At 41.4% G+C, this 18,327-nt stretch overlaps 1 protein-coding gene across 9 annotated transcripts in view; it reads left to right on the top strand.

The window, feature by feature from the left end:
• The window catches only part of nrxn2a (neurexin 2a), a 295,247-nt gene that overhangs the window by 148,876 nt on the left and 128,044 nt on the right, over positions 1 to 18,327 (top strand). For all 9 annotated transcript variants that reach the window (XM_028982297.1, XM_028982296.1, XM_028982295.1 and 6 more), the window contains 4 exons: positions 7,161 to 7,280; positions 9,064 to 9,445; positions 10,362 to 10,552; positions 16,898 to 17,071. In XM_028982297.1, coding sequence (XP_028838130.1) covers positions 7,161 to 7,280; positions 9,064 to 9,445; positions 10,362 to 10,552; positions 16,898 to 17,071 — 867 coding nt within the window. The remainder of the gene's footprint in view (positions 1 to 7,160; positions 7,281 to 9,063; positions 9,446 to 10,361; positions 10,553 to 16,897; positions 17,072 to 18,327) is intronic.

Below are 18,327 nucleotides of genomic sequence, written 5' to 3'. Positions count from 1 at the left end.
CATTGATTGTTTTATTGTGATTCATTTTGCCCTTTACCCTGTTTATTTCTGGGTATTACAGTTCTTCTGTGATAAAACAATTCTCAGAAACAACCTCTGACCCAGCTGTTCTTAAGCAACGTGTCACTACGGTCCCCATGTCTCCCCAGGTGGCACTACATCAGTGCTTAGAGGTCCTTACAATCCTTTCACATTTTCACACTCTTTGTCGTATTTTAAGCCAATGTGATGATGTGTACCTTTTGTTTTGTTTTGTTTTTGGTCATTGTGCCATTTTACTTTTATTTATTAAAACTAGGGATGCACCGACATCATCATCTGTAATGACCTAATGGGAGAGACAATAAACCACGATATAATAACACAATTAAACATGCAGCTGTGCTCAGGATCGGTTTAAGGTCAGAAATAAATCAGTCTCTAATTAAAATGTTTGGTGCATCCCTAGTTAGAACATTTACTAGTTCTTTTTGATACTATTGTGCCTCCTTCACATGCCATGGCATGACAAGCAACATCATTCAAGCAGCAGCTAGTCACATGAATCTGTGACTGTAAACATCAGAGTTCTTATCATGGCACATCCCATGATTCCTCCTAGTATTTAAAATGACAGATTAGACTCAACCATGGTCTAATTTGGGGAGATAATATTCAATTATCATGATACAAGGTATGAAGTGTCATTTCAATATTTTCTGAGAAAAATCTATATACAGTTTTCCTCTGACAGTGAGGGACATGCTGTCCATATGGAGTTTAAAGACTGTATTTCATGTCCCTTTATAGGTCTTTCACACATATTCAAATTAATGGGTGATTTAATGACAATAAAATGTTAATTAACTCTTAAATAGGCAGAAATCACCAATAGTTTAAGTAAATGATTCTCAATTATGCCTCTGAGCCATCTGCTCCATGTCCTGTCTCTGTCCTCTTTGTGTTTGAAATTTTAAGCAGTGGCGTATTTCTACACGGGCACCTGTCATTTTTTGGAAACGCCATTGAGTTTTGTGTCCAACACTGACTAGTTTAATGGGGTGTGTTAATACAGTATATTAGTGAAAAATTAAAGTGAAGTGATTGTCATTGTGAAACACAGCACACTGTGCACACCAAAAAATGTGTCCTCACCCTTGGTGAGCAGTGGGCAGCCATGACAGGCGCCCGAGGGAGCAGTGTGTGGGGACGGTGCTTTGCTCAGTGGCACCTTGACGGCTCAAGATTCAAACTGGCAACCTTCCGATTCAGTCAGTTTCCTTTCCTACCATGCCACCACTGCCCCATGCACATTATGGTATGCACGGAGAAAACCAAAATTTTGATTAAAACTGGTTTAAAATTCAACAATTTGACTAAATTTTTTAGGTATAAAGGTGGCAGGGTTCAGAAACAAATGTCATTTTTTAGGATTTGTATGTAACAAACCCTATTTATTTGCTTGTCTACTAATGAAGACAAGTGAAATTTTTAAGAAAGGATGAGCAGAATCTTCTGTAAGGAAAATCACAAACACACAAATGCACTAACTTTATTAATGCACTGTGAGGCAGGTTGCCTGTAATTTGATATACTGTTGTAGCGTCTGCGTAGGATCACAGATGGTTGATCTTCAAAGAACCTTTTAACCTGTGACATTTACATACCAATTACAACCCTGGACCCTCACTCTGATCGTCCCGTCTTCCCCCACTGTCACAAATGTAGCGTCTGCGTAGGATCATAGATGGTTGATCTTCAAAGAACCTTTTAACCTTTGACATTTACATACAAATTACAACCTGGACCCTCAGCCTGATTGTCCCGTCTGCCCCCACTGTCACCAAGACGATGCAAAACAGACGGGGTCTGCAAACTGCTCATCGGGGCTCCAAGCTTCAAAGCATTCCAAAGACCTCCTGCCTGGCCCCACCGTCGCAATACACAATCACGCACACACTTAAAACATATTGTCTGTATCTTGTGCTAGGAATATGTGATTATAAGTGGATCCCGTATATGCACGCGTTGTGTGTACGTTCCCTTGTATGAATTATACTAGTTACAACTTTCTATTGTACATTAGGTAAACTTTAATTACCTATAATTAAGTGTATAAGTGTATCTCTACTTTCCTACCTCCTAAAGGTCCCTTTCTTGGTGTCAGAAGGAACTTCTCTTTACTACTGGAACAGTGATGCATACCATGTGATCACAAAATACATCATACAATTTCTATAAGGTAGAAATTGTAACTGCAACAAACTACAGTCTCTCTCTGGACCAGCCATAAACATTCCGGTCAGTCGTAAACCCGGACAAAGGGAACTTCTCCCGCCAAAATGTCACACTTGTGATTGGCTATTCAGGCCACATGATGGGCGTGCCAGAAAACATTCAAAAAGGAGCGTCACACAGGCACGAATGCTCAGATTTTCTCTTCTTCCTTCCGAGACACCTCTTTCAACACTTTGACTCTTTTGGCAAAATTTACCTTCAAGAAGAACTTCCAGCGCCAGACCTAAGGATCGAGGATCGTGACCCTACCGCATCAGGACTCCCTTACATGAAACAAGGACCAATGCAAGTAACTATTTAGATGCACGTGTAAACCCCTTTTTAAGGTGAACTTAAGAATTCTCTGACGATTCTCATTAGGCTGTGGTTAATTGATGTGTAATACTGCCATTCTCTTTTCATCACTTTCCTTTACCCTGTATGTATATGTTTGTCTAATTGTTGTATGTTAGCTATAGCCGTGTTTATTAAAATCTTTAAATTCACAATCGTTTGTTTCTGTGTGCTGCTCACAGCTGAGTCACTGAACGTTGACCTTTTAAGCTACATGCTAAGTTACTGCTAGCACGCAGAGTCAGGAAAGCTACCTTTCCTGGCCAAAAGGGGGGGATGATCGTTCCCAGAATTGATGGATAATTAATTTATCTGCTCCGTGAACGGACAGATCAAGTAATTGTAACATTAATTCTGCTACAGCTTATCCCCAAATCTAGTCTAAATGTCTATTATTAATTATAACCAGTTATAATTAATTCTAGATATTTCCTCTTGAGCTAATTCGTTACACTGTGTTTAGCCAATTAAGTTCATCACCAGTTCGAGATACTGAAGCACCCAGATGACTGTAGTCTGAAGACGATTGGGTGAGTGTGTGTGAGTGTGTGTGCATACAATCACAAATAATTCTAGCACATAATCCATCCATCAATCCATCCAGGAGTGCAGCTGCCCTTTCCTGTCTATGCTTTTCCAATCCAGCACCTGGAACCTATTTGCCTCAGTAGACCTCAAGACCAGACATTCCACGACCACCTCAGCCTACTTTTATTAATGTGGAATTAAAACTATTTCCCTCCAAGGCCCTTACAGGATAGTTCTGATACAGCTACTCACTTTTGTTCACTGTACAGAGCTGGCTAAAATGCTGAAAGTGTGACCTGGCTTTCTGTTCAGTCCTTTGCCATATTCCTTGATAGTGTGTTCCTGCATTTTGGCCTGAGCCATGATGAGAGCACTGTTGAATCTGTCACGGCCAGAGGGAGGAAGAAGCGACCTGGAAGCGGAAGTGAGAGTGGGCAGCACCAAGTCAGGTGGCCAGGGGGGACGCTGCCCGCTCTTTGTTGAATTTACTTCCCAGAGACGCTAGCCTTCTTTATAAACGCCTGACTGATTCGACTTTTTGACCACGACCTTTGCCTGTCCTCGACCTTGAGTTTGCCTGCCCCTTTTGCTACGACGATGCTCTATGTTACCCCACCTTCCTGCCACCCAAGACACCAACCCACGCTCCCGGACCACGCTTCCTGTTCTCCTCTGCCCTGTTCCAACCCAGCCTCCTTCCCCGCTACTCCCCACAGAGCCAGAGCTCCCTCCCCGCAACTGCTCCACTCCCGTTCATACTCCCGTTCATACTCACAAGTGCCTCCGGTCATCCTCCCCAGCTCTTCCAGTGTCCACTTCCCATCCGAAAACTTGTCCCCCCGCTCCAAGCATGTCTGCAAGTGCGTCCCCGAACTCTCACGTTGACAGAATCCCAATTTCCTGGCCAGACCCCAGGTTCTGTAGATCCACCTAAAGTTATAGTTATGAATCACTGGCAGGCTGACTACTCACACATTTGAGGTCCTATCATGGGTGTAAACCTCTAAAGACATGGCCATGCGAGTCACTTGCAGTTCTGCTCTGCTCCCCGGTTCCCCCATTACTTGGTCAATGCTGAGGTGTCTGGTCAACCAAGGCAGGTACTGTATTGTTGAGAAGAGTCAGTAATTACCTAACAGGGGACCTGTTTACAGACCCTGGGCACTTCCTGAGTTTTACACAGGTCAAGCATGTGTGTGTGTATGTGTGTGTGCGTGTGTGTATACACAGAACAAAAATATAAACGCAACACTTTTGTTTTTGCGCCTATTTTTCATAATCTGTACTAAAAGATCTGAAACACAAAAGACCCATTACTTTCAAATATTGTTCACAAATCTGTCTAAATCCATATCACGGTGTACTGAGCCGAGATAATTTGTGGCATATCAAGGTGCTGATTAGACAGCATGAATATTGCACAGGTGTGCCATAGATTGGCTATAATAATAGGGCCACTGTGAAATGTGCAGTTTGAACACACAGCACATTGCCATAGATGTAACAGCTTGTGAGGGAGTGTGTAAGTGCCATGCTGACTGCATATGTTTGTTCAGTGTATATATACACACACACACACACACAACATAGCTTCAAAATGCCAACATTGTTAAGCGTAGTAATCCAACATTTCAAAAAAATGGTAATTGCTTCCACTGAGTGAAAGGGTTTTTATGTTTTGAAGCTAAAACACTAAATAGCCTGCCTTCCACTGAAGTACTGGGTGGGCGGTATGAGAGCAAAATGCAAAGATGATCTATGTGTTGACAATCTACCAGTTTGGAGTGAACATAGTATGGTCTATATATACTACATTGAATCTATCTATTGTGGTTCAGTGTTTGCCTGAGTCAAATTGCACCATTTCTTAGTCTTCTTAATGCCTGCCTTATAGAAACAGCACTCCAACCAAAGCCAACCAAAGTGAACTTGGGCACTGATGCACAATTCTCACTCCCGTACATGGTTAGATTCCTAAACAATACCTTGAAAAAGATCACATCAAAACCGGAGAAAACAAGGGGTTCAAAAAGTCTACTGACAGTAATTGATCCAAAATACTCCTCAAGTGCTGCCATTCCATGGATGTAATCCAAAAGGCAGAAACAAATTAATGTTTTAAATGTTTTGTTAATATTTTTTCTGAAGTATTTACTTAACTTTAAATAAACACATTGGCAAAAAAAAAAAAATCTGAAATGTTCTTTGGCCTAAGTGCTGTTTTGTTCTTTTGGACAATATTTTTACATTGGAAAATATTTTGGTTGTATTGTTCAGTATTTCACAAAATAGTAAAATACAAAATCTAGTTAAACAGTTAAAGTTAAAAATAGTTGACCATATAAAAAAAAAAAAAAAAAATTGAAATATTTGATTTAGCTGTCATATCGCCAACCCACTAGACTGAAGGTAACTCCAAGTCAGGCACCAATGGGAAGCCAGTGCCAGGGGACCTGAGGAAGAACATTTCCTGAGTGGTAAGACCATGCATGGCATAAAATGTCATAGGGAGGAATTTATATTGAACGCTAAAAGGAACAGGTTGTGGACAGTGAAGGTTCTAGAAGGTTCTGTGCATGCCTCTGTGAGTGAGCACAATTCGACACAATCAAAGCCTCCATCACAGATGGTTTTGGACAGTATCAGATGCCAGTGGGGACTTGGCCCCTGCAGGCAACTGAGTGTCTTTCTCCCAAGGTGAAGCCTAACAGCACATTTTTTTTGGGGGGGTAGGCAACTCTACACAGTCTCCTTCCCGTGTCCCCTGTGAGTTTTGCACTGCTTCAATTAGACCACTGACTACCCCAGGAGGGATTGCAGGCTTAGGCAGGGCCAATTAGATTTCCGAGTGGTGTCAGAACTCCTTTGAACCAGCATGCCGGCCCGCTGCCCAAACTCTGATGGGGTGATTTCTCCAATGCGCCCCAGGCTTCCGTGACCTATTTTGAGAGCTGGGGAAAAAAGGGCAGGGGAGGTACAGAGATTACAACTCTGCAAGGACACGGTCTTAGTCTGACCTCTGATGCAGGAGGCAGGGGCTTCGCGTCTGAGCGGTGAGGGGATGGAGGGAATTTCTTCTTACTGCTGATGCTAGCTGTATGCAGAGCAGGCCCCATCATGGCGCCACTGGAGAGCCGAGAGTGTGAATGTTTCATATGCTGCTGTTGTTGTTGTTGTTGTGGGCACTAACAGAATATTATTATTACACTCAGCTCTCAGTCATGAACTGAGGCCGAGTGTCTTTGTCTCTGGGTGTGTGTGAATGTTTTATTATGAGTTTGTGTCTGCGCTAGTTGCTATAGGTGTGTTTGTGTGTGTGTGTGTGTGAGAGAGAGAGTGCTTGTGAGAAAGTTATTGTGAGCTCTTGTGTGTATGTTTTTTTACACCAGTAAAATGTATATTTAGTTGTAGTATTAGGTTTTATGATTAGAGATGTGTGTGTCTATGTGTGTGTGTGTAAATGTGCCTGCATAAATTTTTGCATGTGTTTTGAGTGGGAATAGTTCTGTGTGAATAGTGGGAGTGTGTGTGTGTGTGTGTGTGTGAGTCACTGTGGATTTCTGTGCTGTTTTAGTTTGTGTTTGAGTTGGAAGGATAATGGAATTTTCATTATTGATTTATTGTTCCGTGAAATAACTTGATAATCTGAGTAATTAGAGCAGCCTGGCGAAATGTTGCCTTTCGTTATTCTGTCCTTGGAGCAGTTCTGTTTCCAGAGCTGTTGCTTCCTGCACCGACAGGAAGGAGATAACATAGTTTCCCGCAGTGAATTGTTAGAGCTTTTACTATTTGGTCATTTTATATTGTATATCGTATGTATAGTGTGTGTGTGTGTGTGTGTGTGTGTGTGTGTGAGAGAGAGAGAGAGAGAGAGAGAGAGAGAGACAACACCTCTTCTCTGACTACAGCAGCTCTGTGTGTAGCTCTGCAACCCCCAGTAAAGCCCTTTGGGAATAAATGTGTGGTACTGATAGAGACGCTCCCCTCCGGCAGTGTGTGATTGTCCTCCCTCTGCTCCGCAGGTAAAGGACCGGAGACGCTGTTTGCCGGGAACAAGCTGAATGACAATGAGTGGCACTCTGTGAAGGTGGTGCGCCGTGGGAAGAACCTGCAGCTGTCTGTGGACAACGTGACTGTGGAAGGTGAGGAGCGAGCCACAGGAGGCAGTGTGGTCTGATGGGTAAAGGATAAAGTAACACTCTTCCTGAAACCACCCTCCTGGACCAAGTCTCAAACAATGTCAGTGGGGTTTGTGTGGACCACAGTGGCGCACCCCAGAGGCCAGTTCTCCTGGGCCCTGTGTGAGCTGTTTATAGCACTATAGATATTAGACATTTAAATAGGTATTTTTAATGGCATTTATCTCTAGCCAAAAAGATGCAATTTCATGCTTGATCATTTTGGGTTTGTAACAACCTTAGAAGGACAAGGTGCTCCTTTACAGGGTTATTTGGGTACACTTATTCCTTTGTAAAGATATCAAATCGTGTAATCAAACTGAATTTGTTTAATCTATGGCCTCATGTCTTGCTGTTCCGTCAATCTGTTTGATGATTCTGCTATTGGCCCTTACCAAAATTCAGAGGTTTTTTGTGGTGTTTTCTACACGTTTGTAGCATTCAGCACGCCTTTTAATGCAAAATAATATTTTTTTAACACGTATTTGTACATGAGCTCAATCAAATATTACACAGACATTCTACAAGGGAGCTGGCTGGGTAGCGTGGTTTAATTGATGTTCGCTCTAATTGATTCAGACTTTTGTGTACCCACAAAGTCCCTCTGGGCTGTTCATCTGAACAAATGTACTGCTGTGGTCCCACAAAGTATTGGTTAAAGGATAGACCCAGTGGAATTTAGATCTCTTTTTTAGTAACTTTGTAAAAAAAACTTCTGTGAAAAAGAAGTGCAGTGTTTTTAATGCTTTTTTAATGAAATGTTAACATTTCATCACATCATTGGTTACAGTGCCAAACATACATGCTGTGGTTTTTGATCATCGAACCCTGATCCTCTATCGGTCATTCGAAGATATGATGCACATTTATCTACATGAAGTAATTAGGCCCCATGATATCCACTGATTCAAAACAACTTGTTGGGTTAAAGAGAGTCACAACATCTCCAGCCAGGTCGATGTTTATGACCTAGTTGGTGTATTTCTAAAGATGTGCATTTTATATCATACAGTAAGAAGAAATTGTTTCTGATGGATGGGTTTGGTTTTCTTTAAAAAACTGCAGCACATGGATTTTTTTTATTCGTTTACATTATCCTAGTTCGCTTGAGTTGTTTTAGGACTTATTTTACCACATATTGTGTCCTCAGTGTACGATGTTTTGCTACGTGTCCAGTCATTGGCAGAAACGATGTGGTGATTACTGGCTATCTGTGGGACACCAGAACACAGAGGTGTGATTCCATGACTAAGGAAGCATTTGAAAAAAGCATCGAGTCGTTTGTTCTGGCATTTCAACCAGTCATTTCAGAGGGTCCCTCACTGTTTCTCGGTCTGCATCACCAAAAGCAGGGGGTGATGCACCATGCTACGGCTTTCCACGGCTGCATCATCATCATCACTCTTGTTTCTATTACACAGGATCCAAGCTGTATGTGACAGAGGTTAATAAAGGACTCGGCATTAGAACGAGACACCGGCTTTCTGGGCAGCTACATGGGTGTATACATATTATGGACTGCAAGGTGAAAGATGAAATTTATAGTTTGATTATTTATGGAACCTTACTGCCCTCTACAGGATTTTTAAAATGACTAAAAGCAATTCATGAGTCTGCCCCATTCACATGGATCTGCTATAAAATTGACTGGGTGTTTCCTTGGCCCTTGGTACAACTGTCCACCAAGTCCAGACGAAGTAAACAGAACTACAATTCAATTTACTCCACTGTGGTGGTTCACTTGCAGGCCAGATGACAGGAGCCCACACCCGTCTGGAGTTCCACAACATCGAGACGGGCATCATGACTGAGCGGCGCTTCATCTCTGTGGTGCCGTCCAACTTCATTGGACACCTGCAGGGCCTCTCCTTCAACGGCGTGCCTTACCTGGACCACTGCAAGAACGGGGACATTTCCTACTGCGAGCTGAACGCCCGCTTCGGCATGCAGCGCATCGTAGCTGATCCGGTGAACTTCCTGAGCCGGGCGAGCTACGTGGCCCTGTCCACTCTGCAGGCCTACGCCTCCATGCACCTCTTCTTCCAGTTCAAGACCTCCAGCCCCGACGGCCTGCTGCTCTTCAACTCGGGAGATGGAAGTGACTTCATTGTGGTAGAGCTCGTCAAAGGGTGAGTTCCTCCGTGGATTATGCATGAGACTGTAATTTGTAATAGAGTAATACCCCCTTCAGCAGAGATTTACTAAGGGCACATTATTCGGCTTTGGACGCTATGTCTATTAAAAGAACGAATTTTCTTTCAATCACCCTTGAAATGCAAACAGTGAAACATTTCAATTAAAAAAACATTTAAGGAATAAATAATAAATCAATCATGTCTGCTTCTGAATGAAATAGAATTTGAACGAGACGAACATTAATAAGTCTAACTGATCAGGCCTGAAGGAGTAGCGTTTCCTAAGAAACCCTTTTTGCTTGTCTTTATTTGCTTTCTCTCAGTATATAGTTGCTCAAATTAAGCATTTGCAAATGTGCCTTCAACATGCTTTAGTCATTCTGAAATCTAATGATTCTTGGAAAAAGAAGTTATCCTTTAATAATGACTGTGGTCTCTTCTGAGCCGCGGCCCACACTGGCTGATGTCTCGCCACAAACACGCTGTTGTTGGACGCCTCGGGCAAGAATTAGAAGAAAAATAATGACAAAGGGCTCTCAGTGAACCTTTCATTTTAGCTGTTGACAGGTAAAATTAATTCTGTATGAATTGGTGGACATGCTGAGAGATGACAACCCCTGCCGTTGGCACTAGCAGCAGGCTTTCCCATCTCCGTGTGGAAATGCATTCGGAATAACGGCCCGGGAATGCATCTTGCTTGTTTGGCTCCTTCAGAAACACTGTAATGACACGTTGAGTTGCACACAATTTCCTCACTCAGTTTTGGATTGACCAGGGAAAATCCCTGCTGAATATTCTGAATGCTTCCTGCCAATGGCCAGAGGTTTTATATCCGCAGATTCATTTCTCAGTGAAAGTGGATGTGCCTTCAGAGACTGCAGGGACTGACAGCGGTGCTAACGTTTTGCAGGTACATCCATTATGTCTTTGACTTGGGTAACGGCCCGTCCCTTATGAAGGGCAACTCCGATAAGCCCCTGAATGACAACCAGTGGCACAATGTGGTGGTGTCCCGGGACGACAGCAATGTGCACACGCTGAAGATCGACTCCCGCATCGTCACTCAACACTCCAACGGAGCTCGCAACCTTGATTTGAAAGGTAAAGCCTTATTTCATTTTGTTTTTTAATTCGTATGATCTGCTGCAGATATCCATGGATTTTGATGCAATCTTCTGAAAATTTAAACTGAGTGAAATCCTCCACTTCCGCTTTTTTGGATGAATTAATTTACACGGCCGGTAAAATCATTAATCACCCCTGTGATTAAGGCCAAGATGAACCTTGTGTCATAAATTGTGTTTGTGTGTGAATGTGAGTGTGTGGGAGAATCAGTCAGTGTGAGAGTGAGTGTGTTTGAGAGAGTGGTGCATGGGAGTAACATGCACACACAGCCATGACAAATCAATCAAGACCCAATGTCCACTGTCAGGGATGGGTAATAAAAATAATCAGAAATAACATCAAAAACTGCTGCATTATGTTCCTTTCAACCTTAGTTCTTAAATGTAAAAAGTCAAATAAATAAAATCCTTTATTCTTTTGTTTGTTAGCAGGTTAGATTGTTAGTTCGTATACTGTTAGTGGTGTGTCTGTGTCATACAGCCCGGCAGTCAGATGTCATTTTTTCAGTTTTTTATACCTTTTAATTTCTTGGCACTGCCTTCCATTCAGACAGTCTCCTGCTTGAAGCTGATGTATTTTGGGCAACACGTCTTGTTGCATTTTCCCACATCAAAACTTGTCTTTCTCGCTCTAGGAATTATGTAAATAAATGCAGAAATGCATCATTATTGTTTGTTGATTTAATAAGGTCCACTGGTTCATAAATGGAAATAGCAGCACAAAGGTGCTTCTTTTTTTTCTAGCTCTCATAGGAACTGTATGTTGTCTTTTTTTTTTGTTTGTTTTTCAGCTCCAGCGTGAAACTGTATTTATATGAACTGCAATTTCTCGGCATACAGCACTTGTAATAGGTTGTTCCCTTTAAATATCTAATTTAATATTCTTTCTTTAGGCTTTAGTTATTGCAGTGGCTCTATTTAGACCGGGAAATATTATTCTTGTTTTTCTCACCAAGCTGCTCTGAATTGTTTAACAGCCGGATGTTTCTATATATACTCGCTATATAAATTTAGTGGAGTGAGAGAATTGTACACTAGTGTATAATAGCATTAAAAAATATTTTTATGTGGTGTGAACAAAAAATCTGAATTGTTTCCTCTTCAGCTACAAAGATATCAAAGTATCTCAGACAACTGTCCCGTCATAGACGTAAGTCACAGAATTAATAGATGATGCCCATGATATCATCATTATCATTGACAAATTAAATATTGTATCATGTTGCAGTTCAAAACTAATAACACCAGATGCAAATGACATCTGGTGTCTACATATAACCCTTCTTGAGGGGCCAATTATACAAAGAACATAAATAACAGCAGGCCATTGCCATTGCGGACCAGGGTTTATTAGCTGAAGCTGCAATGTAAAACAGCAACCACACATCACTTCATTAACTCCACAAAATCAATGTCTTTTCCTTTTCCCTTCATGAAATCACACGGGGATCCTGATTGCTATGACTTCTGAGCCCAAGCCAGTGCTCAGCAATAAATGAGTGAGTCTTGGACGATTCTCCTTCGCTCCTGGCATCCCCGATCGCAGCTCCACGCGTGTGTCGCCGCAGGAGCCCAGCAACTAGATGCGGTGTCATCGCCACAGAAAGAAAAGCCATCTGCCAAACAAAAGCGATTTGGAAATGAAAGGAAGCAGTAAGCCTGCCGATAATAGATGTAAATCCCGCTCGTTCCTTCACCTTGACAAATTACCTTGAGCACTTGTTCAGGCCCTGACTCACTTCTTCTCGGGGTGTTGTGTGCCTTTTCTTTTCCCTTTTTTAAAAATTCCTCGCAACTGAAAACAGATACCCAGCGAAAGATATCATGGATTACAAATAAATTTGATATATCCTACCAGCCCCAAAGTGAGCTAGACTAAATGAAAGCATGGTTATGGTGATAGAAGTCTTTACGAGGCATTGTCGAAATGTGGTTGGCGAAAGGAGTCAGAGATGGTCTCTTTAGTGAATTGTCTTGCAGAATAATGTGTTGTAAATGATAGCGGCCGCTGAGAGGCTCTCCAGCATGAGTGCTCTGTTTCCTATTGTTTGACATGCTGGCAGACACTCTCAGCCTGGCGTCGGGTTTTTTTTCTTCTTTTCGTCTATAGCTATGAAATGATGAAGAGGTTTGACTGGTTGAATGGCCGGGGTGCTGCGTCTGTAGGCCGCAGAGACGTATTTATTACATTTACAGTCACATTACAGTACGTCTCAACCTGCTGAGGAACTGTCATCTACTCGGCACTATTTTCAAACTGGCATGAAGCACAGCGCTTAGACGTAAACCTGGGGCATGTGCACTAGTGTAAGGTCAACAGCATCCTAGAGTTTTAAAGAAATAAATAGATAAATCAAAAAAAAAGAACTAAGATTTGAAAATTAAGAAGCAAGAGCTGTCAATCATCAGGCTCCTGCCATTTAAAACATCATAAACGATCATGTTCTGATCGACAGAAATAATTTCTCTGTCCAGATTTCCTCTGTACAGATAACTATGAAATGATTTGTTTTTGTCTATGTATTTTTGTAATGGGTGCTAGTAGCCTAGCGGGCAACACACTCAGTATGAACCAGAAGACCCGGTATGAACCCCACTTACTACCATTGTAGTAACCCTGAGTGTCTTCAGGGGGACTTTCCCTGTAACTACTGATTGGAAGTCGCTCTGGATAAGGGCATCTGGTAAATGCTGTAAATGTTTTGCAACAGCCTATGAATCAGAAGACCACAAAGTCACAGTTTCAAACCCCACTTACTATCATTGTGTCCCTGAGAAAACACTTAATGCTGAGTGTCTCCAGGGGGACTACTGATAGAAAAGGGTATCTGAAAAAAACAATCCTCACATTTAACGCACATTGTTGTACCTAGTGTCACATTTAACGCACATTGTTCTCAGTGTCTTTTATGTCTTGTCATGATGTAGACTTGGTGAATTTGGTGAATGCAATGCACACAAAATTTTAAATGATGTTTTATGCATTTCCATAGTCTTGGTGTGCACATGTGTGTGTGTTCCTTCCACAATATGCCACCCCTGAAAAACAAAGACAATTCCACAGATTCTCAGTCTTGAAACTCTCCTCACTCTTGACACTCTCAAACATCAGCATTTTTATGTATTTATTTCACAAAATCATAGGATCAAGAAATTACCCGTGGTGTTGTCTGGCATTTTTCTAAATGTATTGTGTAAAACACATTCATACTGGTCAATGTGAAAAACAGCGAAACACAAACCCCTTTAAATGACTGTAGATTATGTTCTAGTTACTTATTAATTACACGTCTGGTCACAAACAAGGAAAATCAACTTTACTGCACATTCTCAGCATTTCTGTATTTTTTCTAAAGCGCATAGCATTAATTGTAGTGTTCATGTTATTAATTTTTGTCACTGTGAATCAAAATGACATTAAGAAGGCTTCTAAACGTTTCTTTGTTTATTTAGATTCAAATACGTACAGTTTAATTGTCTACATTTTTAGTCCCAATAAACCGATTTTACAGAGTTTCAGTGTAGACAGGTTAATTGTTGAGGGTTAATTAATCTATTAATCTAACCCGGATCTAACCCCTATCTAACCTGTCAACGTGTTTCTTCAAATTCTGGATTTATTCAAGTAATGCTGTAAACAACAACAACACATTTCTTGTATAACCCATAATCACATACAGTATACCTCAATGGGCTTTGACAGGCCCTACAGTTGACCCCCCACATACTTGACTCCAATATAAAAGGGAGAACCATTGGGAAGGGGTCAGTTAGAGAAGGTCGGCCTTCCAGGGTAGAGTGAGGGTTCAGTAGTTGTAGGAGATAAATTGTCTAACAGATGTAGTGGAAGGAAAGTCCAAAGTGCGGTGTAGAGCATCTGTCCATGTTTGGAGGTACTGGAGGTACAGAGTAGGATTTAGTCCAGTGTCATGGTCTAAACTGCATGTCCATTATAATGCTAGTGGTCCATTTGAAGATCCCTGAAGTCATTATCCATTATGGTGTTGGGGGCCGTGGTGCTGGTTCATCTCGTCAGCAGCTCATTGCCAGGAACAAGGATCTAGAGTAATTCAGAGAGAAACAGATAAGACTCCGGTGGTCTATCTAGGATAGCCTAGACATTAGATGAGCATTATAATGTATGTGATTTTTAACAGGTATGAAATGCTTGACTAAAAAGATGTGTCTTTATCTTGGACTTAAATATTGACACTTTATCTGAGTTCCGAGCATTAGAAGGAAGGCAGTTCCAAAGCAGGGGAGCTCTGTAGCAGAAAGCTCGTTCACCTGCTGAGAATTTGTTAATTCTTGGTACCATTAAGAGCCTGGAGTCTTGTGAACCTGTGATCAATTTAGATATGTTTTTTTATTCTGGAGAACAGTGTGCTCTAAAGGCCCCTATTCCATTTGATTCCTTTAGAAGTCCTTTACCGATCAAAAGAACAGCCTTACAGTATATGTCAGCTGTAATTGCAATTATGCCAGTAAGAATGCAGCGAAGCGCCAGCATCCTCTGGGCCTGAAGTCGATTCTTGTGAAGTGTAAAAATGAACATGCGCAGATGGTGAGGTTAGGGACTGCAGTGCTGTCGTGCTGAGTGGAGGTGATATTTGTGCAAAGAAATTCTAGCTCTGTTGTGTTTTTTGAAACAGATGATGTGGTACTGCTACGATTTTTCATGTTATACAGGAAACGTATTCAAGGACTCCAGTGACACTTCCTCATGACCAGCTGCTACATGTTGCTTAGGAACAGAATTACATAGTTATTGTTTATTGTAACTAACACACTTTATTTTAATTATAACCATGAAAATACTCTAATATGACACTTGTTAATACTAATAAAATATAATATTGATATTGCCATCAAAGGCACCAGTCCAAAGATTATACGTAATCAAAGGCTGTGTGTCATCTGTTGGGAATAGTTTCAGTAGGATGAAGGGGAATTAGAATAGTGGATGTCACATTTTAAACCTAGTCACCCACTAATTTTAGATTTAATACCTTATTTTTCTGCCTTTTATTATTTAAATTTGTAATAAAGTGTCACAATTTATAACATTTAAATTTCAATCTTATACAGTAAACATATATTAATAATGAAATAGAATGCATTTAAGACCATTTTTTCCAAACGTAAGCATGCCATTTTGTATTCTGTCTGTAATGCTATCAATATACAGTAATATTTAACTTTAAATGAAATTTTTCACATATCAGTGTTCTCAGTTATTGATGTGCATTTTAGATAGAAATAAGTGGCTATAAATACTGTGTGATTTATGGAATTTCGAGCAAATGCTGCAAATGAGTCATAAGGCAGATTTAAATTATGTCTATTTTTAATAAATAATCAATCTTTTCTTTTTTTTCTGTGCTCACGAGGGCATCACAGAAAAAGAGTAATTTAGTCATTTTCAGTTCTCAATCCTCGGCGTAATTTTCAGCATCATCAGCAAGTCACTTGACACATTTTGATCCTGTGGCTTATTAGTGTGGGTATTGTCGTGTGCTGCACTCACGAGTGCCTGCAGCAGTGGGACTGGCCTCTGACTGCTGCTCCTCGTAACAGCACAGACAGAGTCTCAAATTACGGGCAGTTAGGCAAAGTGGGCCTTTCGAGGTGCCGTGAGTGAGGGGACCAAGACGTTTTCTATTATTCACCGCAATTGAGCGATGGTTGAGTGAACACTAGTATCAGCAAAGCTTAAGCGGGTGGCAGACACTCATGCTGCAGGTTCAATAAATAGCCTAATGATTTTAGAGCATAATTGTCTGTTTTTTTTTTTAAACATCAGACAGAATGTAATTGCTGGACAAATTCAGTCTGAGGAAAAAGCCCGCTTTCTCCTGTTCGTGGTTCAAGCCTCACTGTTGTGAGAAGCGAGAGTGACCTGTGGGGTGCCAAATAACTTATTTCATGATGTTTTGTACCATTACTTTAATTTTCGATTCATTCAGACCCAATTTCGCTAAATATTTCAGCAGCTTTCGCTAACATTAAATCACATGGCTTGCCGTTTCCCGAGAACACAAGAAAATCTTTGATGTTTGAAATTGCACAGCATTCAACCAGTCTTGTTTCCTTCAACATCAAAGGTTTATTATTTGTTTCCCAGCCCCCATCGTGCGTCTGTGGAAAACCGGGCCAAACATAATAAGCCCTGAGATGGGAAGCCGTGCTTATGCTGTGGCGCCGAAAAAATGCTGCACCACCCATAGCTGACTTTCTTTTTCAGGGCTCTCTGCAACAATATGTAATCAGCTTTTACTGTCGTTTTTTTGTTTTTTATTTATTTTCATGTTTGTGTGTGTAGGGGAACTGTATATTGGTGGTGTGGCAAAGAGCATGTACAGCAGCCTCCCCAAGCTGATTGCCTCGCGGGATGGCTACCAGGGCTGCCTGGCCTCTTTGGACCTGAATGGCCGTCTGCCAGACCTGATAGTGGACGCTCTGCACAGGGTGGGTCAGGTGGACCGGGGATGTGATGGTGAGTCTCAGTTTTGTCATTGTGATACCCAGGTGCCACTGGACTTGCCCAGGTGGCGCCCATTTACATGAGTGCTGGGTCCTGGTCACTCACAGATGCCGCTCATTTGACTCACATGACATGATAGTCACTTAAGGCTCTGTCTCTAGTCATCTGGTCAGCATTTCTGGGTTACCTTCACATGAGTTAGAACCCTTTGTCCCCCTACTGCGAGCCCCATGGTACTGCAGCATCACACTCTGCATTAATGTCATGGTTGCAGGTGTCGGTGTTGTAATGGAGGACGCTGTTGCACAACTTTTACACAGAAAAGGGAATTTATTACAGTCATGGAAAAAAACTACACATATAAAGACTGGACATGACATATAGTACGCACAATGACCCATAGAAGACATGATACAAACAGAGCAGATTTTTACAGATAACTGCAGGTGCAAACACTCAGGAATCAGGGGAGCACAGTCCTCAGTATTCTCCGGTCTGTCACGGATCTGGAGCACCCCATAATTTCAGTCCATGAAAATTGGGTTGTAAGAATGACAATAATAAAAAAATATCATTGGAAATCAATGTGAGATTAGTGTAACAGTATATTTAAAATGCTTTCACATTTGATTATCACTAACATAGAGCAGAACTTTGGTGGTAGTAGCCAGAGGGTGGTAGTAGCCTAGTGGGTAACGCACTCGCCTATGAACCAGAAGACCCAGGTTCAAATCCCACTTACTACCATTGTGTCCCTGAGCAAGACACTTAACCCTGAGTGTCTCAAGGGTGACTGTCCCTGTAACTACTAATTGTAAGTTGCTCTGGATATGGGTGTCTGATAAATGTAGGTCATTTTTTAAGCAATAATAATAATAATTAAAGGTTTGATGAATAACACACCCAAAACGCAACGTCCTGTATCATAAGCAAAGAACATGAACCAAACTATTGAGCCATAAGAAATTGTAGGCATATTTACTGCACACATGCATAGTACCATTAGGTGCCGTATAACAGTGAGAATGAGTTGTGTTAAGGTAACAGGCTTATTGTCTGCAAATGTCACAGCATCAGTTGGGGACATTTTTACGTAACATTTGCCTATGCCCAAATGTGGAATCGTGGTTTTGTCAGCATAAGTTTCCCTTAGGGGCATATGCTAATTGCATAAAATGTTCAGACTTTCTGCACTGGGACAGTTGGTGCATTTTTAGAATCTCCAAGCAGATGTATGATCTAGACGCATCATTAATGGCACAGCCAAT

Source organism: Denticeps clupeoides, chromosome 6 (assembly GCF_900700375.1).
Source record: "Denticeps clupeoides chromosome 6, fDenClu1.1, whole genome shotgun sequence".
NCBI lineage: Eukaryota > Metazoa > Chordata > Actinopteri > Clupeiformes > Denticipitidae > Denticeps > Denticeps clupeoides.
This window is presented reverse-complemented; position numbering and strand designations above follow the sequence as displayed.